At 42.3% G+C, this 8,668-nt stretch overlaps 1 protein-coding gene across 1 annotated transcript; it reads left to right on the plus strand.

Moving 5' to 3' along the window:
- Positions 1 to 994: 994 nt before the first annotated feature.
- LOC131559322 (cuticle collagen 2C-like) lies at positions 995 to 8,665 on the plus strand. Its single transcript, XM_058807650.1, has 3 exons — positions 995 to 1,063; positions 6,602 to 6,784; positions 8,246 to 8,665. Exons 1-3 carry the CDS (start codon positions 995 to 997, stop codon positions 8,663 to 8,665), a joined length of 672 nt encoding a protein of 223 aa, XP_058663633.1.
- Positions 8,666 to 8,668: the final 3 nt, after the last annotated feature.

An 8,668-nucleotide genomic window follows, 5' to 3' on the forward strand; every position in this document is an offset into this window, starting at 1 on the left:
TATGTACACATAAAAATGGTTTAATCAGAGAAAATGCCTGGTATAATTAGAACCCAATCTAAATAGAGACTTTAAGTACTATTGTTATCAGGTAATAGGAATACTGAGATATGAACTGCCTGTGCACAGACATTAGTGCCAAGGTAGTCTGAACTGTACTACCTGGTACTTATTGACAATTGCACCTGTGCAACACCAGACTCATGGTACCTAATTCTTGTTGCCCAGTGCCACAGGGAAAGCTACAAGAAAAACAAAGGTTCAGCAAGGTCAAAGTTAAAAAGGAGAAATGGTCACAAAGCAGGGGTTCCAGAAATACACTGTGAGAAGAGTCACAGAAGATTACTCTGCAGTGGGGTAGATAGCTTTGTCACCTTCATTTTTCAACAGACCTTCCCAACTAGCTTCATCTGCTGTCATGTATCCATAATACACATGAAACCTGAGGGTGGCTTACATAAAACTTCAGAGGCTTCTGTAGGAGCCAAGAGAAGTATTAGGGCTTGCAAACATATTACACAGCATAAAGTTGTTACTTCACATAATGTGTAAATGTTTGGTGAATTCTACAGAGAGAGAAAACAAATCTTTCTCTGATTTTGATAAACTATTTCAATAGCAGTACTTACAGGTCATAGTAAAATAAGGGTTTTTTCTGGTAAACTATGGATAAAGAACAAGAATGAAGAAAAATCACATATGCAGCACTTTCTACATATGCAGTTCTTTCTATGACTGGCAGTCTTTATGAATGATGTATAAAGGCTCAGATAATCCTATGATGTTTCTGTCTTTCTGTCTTCCCTATCTTTATTTTAGGAAATAAACTAAAGGAAAGGATATTATGTGCTTGGTTATCACATAAAAAAGCAAAGTTGTATTTTTAATTAATACATTTTTTGTGTTCTGAATATAGCTGCAGGGCTGGATTCCTGCAGGGGAAATGTCTGTAATTACAGTCAGGTGACACCACCTTCGTGTTGAAGGAACCAATATGTGCCAGGAAGTGCTACACGATGCTATAAGCAGCAGAAGGGAAGCCTTGAAAAGTGACTTGAAACAGGTATGTGAGCATATGTGTTACACTGATTTGTTATATCTGTGTGTCTTACAAACTTTTGCCTTCTTTACAGTTTATTAGAACTTTGGTTAAAGCCACACTTAGAGCAGCAATTCATTGCATATACAGTATGCATATTACATGTTGCAGTAAGTGCTGAAGACCATGACCAAAAGGACCTTTTGTCCTAAACACTGTCCATGGCCTCAGATAACTCTGCCCTTGAGCATGCAGAACTGTAACACTCAACAGGTGCATTAGTGCTGCCTTGTTTGGGAGGGGAGAGGTAGTGTGGAGAGATCAAACCATTTATTGAGATCATAGAACCTATAGAAACTGAACTTAAATCTTCAGCAAGTCTAAGAAGATGCCTACTTCTCTTGAGTTTAAAGCAATTAGCTTTAAACAAAAAGACAAATACCTCATTAGAAGTCTCCCTTGCAGGGAGAAATTAATTTCATCTTCAGTCACGTACTTACATGACTGAACACTAAGGTGGCACTTTTTTACGGTGACACGTAATAATCAGTGAACAGAAGAAGGAGTTGGGAAATGCTTGGAATATTTAGCTACAGAAGTCGACTGGTCCAGTCCTGATGTTTAAGAATGCTCAAGCTGACTCAGTATCTAATTGCTTTACCTCAGCACTCATAACAACTTTGAAGTTTTTGGAAAGAGAGAAACAAGGTAAAAAGCTGCTGAATGTGCTGCATTTTCAGAGGTGCTGCACTCCTGCAGCTCCTATTGACTCCCCTGAGCCTGAACTAAGGCAGCTCTGCAGAGAAGCAAAACTGCTGTTCCTCCCTGGACAGAGCTCCAGACCCTCTTTGTACATGTGTGCTGGCTTCAGAGGAGGCTGAGGATCTGATCACAGAGTAACCAGAGCCAGTACATATAAAAAACCCTCACTGCAGGCACCAAGAGTACTTCTGTGCAACTTACCCTGTCCCCCAAAACCTGTCACATTCGGCAAGAAATACTCTGAAGGAAAGATGGAAATAGTAAATTAGACTATTTAATCATTTGAAGATAATCTTTTCCAGAGGGAATACTGGCTACAGACTTTTAAGAAGATGGGACTTTAGGGCTGGGAAATGTTTCTATCATGTCAGTATGGTAAAAAAGTTAGTTCTGCATTGTTCGGAAAACAGCAGATTTCCTTGCAAGGTTTGTGATTAAACATCTAACAGAAAATAATTATTTTCTTGCAGGCAGTTAGGCACCAAAGAGTCCTCATATTATTCACTGTTAATTATAAAAACTAGTATCTATAAAACTGAAATGCCCACTAGGAGAAAGTATGCCATTTACCATGCAAAAATCCTTTTACACACAGAAAATTGGTGCCTCTTCTGTAAAAAATATCAGTTGGAAAGAGGAGAAAGCACATTGATCTGCATGCATATGATGTGATCACGGAGAATCAACAAAGCAGTTAAATGACAAAGGAGAAAAAATATACTTTGCTGGAAATCTGAGTAAATATTTCTATAATAATATTTCTGAGTTTCTATAAACTCATCTAAGCAGAAAAACAATGTTTGTTTGCCTGGGGATAGAGTGGGAATGAAAGAAATCCTGCCCGGAAATTCACTACTTAAGAATAAAGAAATTTGTGCCTACACAAAATATTAGATCAAATGGGAAACATATGAACAAAATTTGCTATGATTTGGAAGGCATCTGAAAAAATTTGGCTTGTTAGATTTATTCTAAAACAACATCCTTACCATTTGAAGGAAGTTGTCACTTCTCCTGCCATTTCCTCTTATTTTTCATTGTTTCTTCCCTTCTATGACTTAACTTATATTTTGGTGAGGAGAAATTTGGTGAGCAGCCAAAATCAATCCTTTCATTTTTCTATGCATTCATTTTATTTTCCCAGAGGAGAACAAAATAAGCAAAATAAATACATAGAAATGTGTACCACATATGAACAGGATGCTTTTGACATCTATTCATGGCCTGGCATGGTACTAGGTACAAATAAGGATATCATAACTGGGAATGCTGCAAATCCTACTATAGTGAGACTAGAATGATCAAATCTACATTGCTTTAGTCTTTTTTTTTTTTCAAATAATGACTTCTAACGTCTGTATTTTTTAAAATGAGGCAGCAGAGAATCCTCCTGTTTGAAAAATAATCTAGATTTTATAAGGCTAATTTGATTAAATAAAAAAGATGCGAAAATTTCATTTGCTAGACTTGTCTCTAGATAAGAGAGCAGCTTGTTTTTAAACAAACCAACAAACACATTGATTTATTCACAATTACTGTGGGTAGGTATTTTTGCCAATCAAACATAACAGGCATACATTGTATAACAACAAGAGCAGTTGAGAGGATGCAACTCAATAAAAACAAACAGGTCATCACACCTAGACAAAAATAATGAACTGAAGAAACATAAGATGAGGAGGAACAAGTTAAATAATTGCATGTCAGAAAGAGATTTGGATGTTTACCATGATATTGTGCTGCAAAAAAGGCAAACCCTTATTGCAATTTATAGTCCATATTCTAATCTACAAAACATTTAGCAATTCTTCATGTCTCCATGAAGCAGTCTGTAGAGAGCTGGACATCTGAGCTGGGATGAGACATGGCCAATTTTGGACACTTCATGGAAGGTATGGTCCTACTGGGAAAAAAACAGAGGAATAGAACAATAGTTATCAGGCTTCAGAAAGGTATATCTGAAGGAATTAGCATAGGTTTAATCTGACATTCCTCTGACATTCCTCTGAATAGCTGAACTTCAGAGAAAAGAAATCTAAGAGGTAAAACAATAGCAGCTTTCAAATATATAAAAGGTAATTTCAATAATAGGAACAAGTGGTTTTCTGTGTCTGCTGTGCATAGGACAGCAATATTTTGCTCTTCTAACTGTTTGCTCATATCTTTTGAAGTGCTGTCTGGAAATGGACCTGTTACCAAAGTAACACTAAATACAGTTTTGCACTGCTACAATTTCCCTGGTACATTAAAAGTACATTTAAAAAATACAATTTGGGGAAAGTATGGCAGAACTGGAGAAAAAAGGAGAAAGTCTTCATATAATTGTATATTTCTCTCTTCCTCTGAAGCAGCTGGTGTCTGAAATTGTTTTCAAAGAACCTTCTCTCACCTCTGTGCTGAATGAACCTACGGAAAAACCTTGCACAAACCTGATTTGAAATGAAATAACTCCCATTTTGGAATGAACTGTATGATGAAGATGTAGTTATAAAATAAATAATGATTCAGCTCTAACTTTCAATTTTGTCCTTATTAAGTTGCTCAACCAGGTGTTGAAGCCAATAGAATTTGCTTTTCCTCTGCTGGAAAGCTATTTTGAGTGCAGTGTGACTGAAGAATAGCCACTTATTAGCTGCCCAGCAGTGCTCTCGGCTTTGCTGCTAGAATCCCCCACAATTGCTCCAACAACGCTTTTGCCAATACTCGTCTGGCTCAATCAGCAGCTCTAACGCTGGAGTATGAAATTCTGCAGTGCTTGTGAGGGTGGTAAGCTGCCTGCTGTTTAACAGCTCTGCCTCATGGTGTGGTGTCAGGAGGGAGGCAGCGCTGATTTTGATCTTCAGTTTGTATTTGTTTCTCTCTTCAATTTATTCTCTTCTAGTCTCAGTGCAGGATAGATCCTGCACTATCCTGACTGAAATTCCTGGCTAATGTTGTTGTGTGCTGCTCCGGTGTTGCCATGTTTCATGCTGGAACTATCTTTCCTCTATGATGGGGGATGTAATTCTTCTGCATCCCAACTGGACTGTGAGGACTAATTAAAGTTTGCAATGCACTGTGAGTACCTTGTATACCATTGAAGTGGAAATTATTGTTTGTTACAGCCAGTCCAAACACCATCTGGGATTTCCATGTTCCTGTTTCAGCCCACTTGTACATTACCAAGCTTGATCTGGCACCATGAACAAAAGATTAGCATTGCAATCTCCAGTTCTGTGTTTGGTGCTGTGTCCAGCCCCCGTGTAAGTCTGCATACATCCCAAAAAGCTGTGCTCCGCACACCAGGACTCCAAGGGACTTTCTATAGCTGTAAACCTGAGACATCTCTTTCCTTTTCCTGCACTTGCAGTCTGGTGTGGGTTGGATCCACAAAGCAGTGGATCCCTTTGACCTTTTCCACTGTCATCTCTGCCCACAATTAACTTCAAGTCAGCTTGGCAAGACTGTGTATGAAATGATGGTGGAATTGGGCTCTGCATCTCACAAAAGATGTTTTTCCCCATGAAACAGAAGCGTCCCTTTGTGTGGCATCTGAAGTCCTATAGGGACATGGCAAAAAAAGGGCTGATACTGCCCAAGTATCAGCTCCAAGTAGTGGAAGTGACCCGGACCATTCCACAGTATTCTTGTATGTTCATAACACCTACAAAACTTAACCCAAAACCTGCCTTACCAGCTCACTGTGAGATCCTCTGCAGGGCCAGAAACAGACAAATCACAACTCTGATTTATTACTCTGCTTTTATGCACCAACACAGCTAAGAGTATATTTTAAAACCTTCTTGTGACTTCACTGTTTTTGTAATTCACAATAAACCAATGGGATTAAATGACTGTGGAAACTCTCCCAGTATCAAGACAGATACTCAAAATGGCATAAAACATAACCACTCAACACACTTGTGAGCTTTCCCTGGGGAAGAGAGGAAGTAACAAGGAGTTTGAAGTTTACTTCCTAACTGAAGGGTTCCGATAGGGGCCTTACCCAAAACACTGGGAGGCCTGACCTTCTGAAAAGTGCACTACTTTCACAGAGGTACAACTGTAGTTCTCTCACCACACTAATTGCTGCCATTTACATGTTTGAAGTGACATCTGACAGGTTTCAGGTGTCACCCCAATGCTGAGTGCTAAATAAACACGTAATGAAAGATGGACATTATCCACCTGAGCTTTGTATTCCATCACTTTCCCCGTAGCATCAGACTCTCCTCAGCCTTTGAAGTGTCCCTCCTGAATTTCTGAACAAGCTCAGAATTAATGTGGCAGGAATTCTGCTGCAACTGTTCCTCAGTGAGGGCAGCATCATGTGCATCACTCCTCTCCTCTGCCACCTTGAGACAGTGGTTTCTGATTTTATGAAGAAAAGCTTAGGTGCTATCTACACTTTCACATTCTGGAGTCAGCCTAGGGAGAAATGTCTATTTGATAACTTTCAAGCAATCCCACTATGTGATGCATATTTGTTTGCCTCCACACATCTACAACCAGCTGTCTGGTTTTAATCAATTTTTACCTAATGTCTTCAGAGATACAAGGCTATTAAAAATTCATAAAAAGAGGCAAATGGGCCTATCACAAATCTGAAGGGTAGATGAAGAACTGGGAACAACAGAGAAGAGACTCGAAATGAGAATGAAAAAATGATACAGGAGAAACTGATGTCTAAATGTTTATTACAAGATAAACGCAATTTATTGTCATTACAGCTTCTTTGATTACCTTTCAACCTTTTCTTAACGATGCCCATATGTTGCGAATAAGAGGGTTTTATGACTTTTGTTCTCTCACCTTTCCCAGGCCTTACATTCCCGCTTTAACGACTACGCCGACACCAGCCGCGCCGCCGCCGGTGTTTGCCCGCCCGTCGGCGGCGGTGGCCGGGGAAGGCGCCCCGCGGGCCCCGGTCGGAGGCCGCCTGTCGTTCCGGAGACGAGCGCCAGGTGGCGGTGCCGCCACTGCCGCGCCGCGTCCCGGCCACCGGCAGGCACCCCTTCAAGGACCGGGGGAAGCTTGTTTTAACAAGTCCTTCAAAAAATGCTTAAAATGGTGAATAAAGGTAAGTTATTAGATTCTATGCGGGTTTTCTGAGAACAACAATAAAACAGGAAAATAAAAAATGAAGTTAGAAAGTGGCAGCACCGTCAGGAAGGGACAATGCTCGCTTTAGTCACTGTGCACCTCTGTATGGGGAAAACAAATCTCAAGAATTTCTGAGTTAATGTTGCTATTTTTTTCTGTTGATACAAATTTCATAGAGGCAATAATGTCTTCTGTCTGATCTCTTTGAAATTATTGCAGCTAGAGGAGGTCTTGGAATGAAATCCATGGTGAGTAAAACTGTAACTGCTCATGACTCACCAAAAACTAATTTCATAGCTTGTGTGGTTATAGATGTAAGAATACCAATGAAGCTTGTTAACACTCTTTTCCTTCCACCCTGCCCTTATGATGTCAAGACTGTAATGTCGCAAAATGTCAAGACTTTGTACTCACAGAGGAAGACTTGGGGTGATGGTTGAAGACAAACTGACCATGAGCCAGCAGTGTGTGCAAAGCCAACTGTGTCCTGGGCCACATCAAAAGGAGTGTAACCAGGAGGGTGAGGAATTGATTCTCACCCTTTACTTCACTCTTGTGAGACCCCACCTGGAGTACTGCACACACTTCTGGTGCTCCCAGCGTAAGGAGGACATGGAACTGTTGGAGCAAGTCAAAAGAAGGGTCATTAAATTATAAGGGGACTGAAGCACCTGCCCGTGGAGGCTGTTGAGCCTGGGAAGAAAATTTGAGGAGACCTAACAGCAACATTCTGGTCTCTGAAGAGGGCCCACAGGGAAGCTGGAGAGGGACTCCTTGTAAGGAGATGTAGTGACAGGACAAGGAGTAATGGGTACCAATTGGAAGAGTAGAAATTTACCCTAGACATCATTAAGAAATTCTTTACCATAGGCATGGTGAGGCATTGGAACAGGTTGCCCAGAGGTGTGGATGTCCCATCGCTGGCAGTGTTCAAGGCCAGGTTGGATGGAGCTCTGAGCAACCTGGTCTAGTGGGAGTCCCTGCTATGCCAGGAAGGGTGGAACCAGATGATCTTTAAGGCTCATTTCAACCCCACAACATTCTATGATTCTATGAAATAAAAAAAATTAGGCTGTTCCCACTGCAAGAAAATGTTAGTGGAGAGTGGAGAGAAAAAAAAAAAGAAAAAAGAAAAGCTGGTGCTATATTTGGAGCGTTCCTAATTGCACTGTTCTATTTCCAGATGCCAAAATCCGCGCTAGAATTTTAATTAAGGGCTAAAATTGTACAGCAGATCCTGACAACAGGAAACAGCCCTAACAACGGGAAACAGTTGTGTATTTAAATTGGATTTGAAATAATCAGATTTTATCTCCCGAAGCAGCACTTGGATGAATATTAAAGCTGCTTTTTGTTCTCGAGGGCTGCGCTCGATCAGCAAGCTCTGGGAAGCCGCTGGGGCCAGGCCAGGCAGTGATTCGTTCCCTGTCCCACACGGCCCCCACGGCAGGCAGAGGAGGCCGGAGAGCGCCCCGCGGTCCCGCACACCTCGCACTGCCCGCGGGGCGCCCCGGGCGTGCGGGAGCGGCGCCCCTGGCACAAGATGGCGGCCTGAGGCGCCGCGCCCGCCCCGCCTCCGCCGCAGCGCCGCGGCGCCCCCTACCGGCCGCGGCGCGCCCGCAGCGCCGCGCTCTGCTGCGGCGGCCGCAGCGCGGGACAGCGCACGCGCAGGACGGCTCCCCGCCCCTCCCGGTGCGTGCGGAGGCGCGTGCGCAAGAGGGCGCCGCTGCGCTGCCCCGGAGGCGGAGCCGGGCGCGTCAGGTGACGCGGGGCTGGCGCTGAGTG

The sequence above is a fragment of the Ammospiza caudacuta genome, chromosome 6 (assembly GCF_027887145.1).
Source record: "Ammospiza caudacuta isolate bAmmCau1 chromosome 6, bAmmCau1.pri, whole genome shotgun sequence".
Classification (NCBI taxonomy): domain Eukaryota; kingdom Metazoa; phylum Chordata; class Aves; order Passeriformes; family Passerellidae; genus Ammospiza; species Ammospiza caudacuta.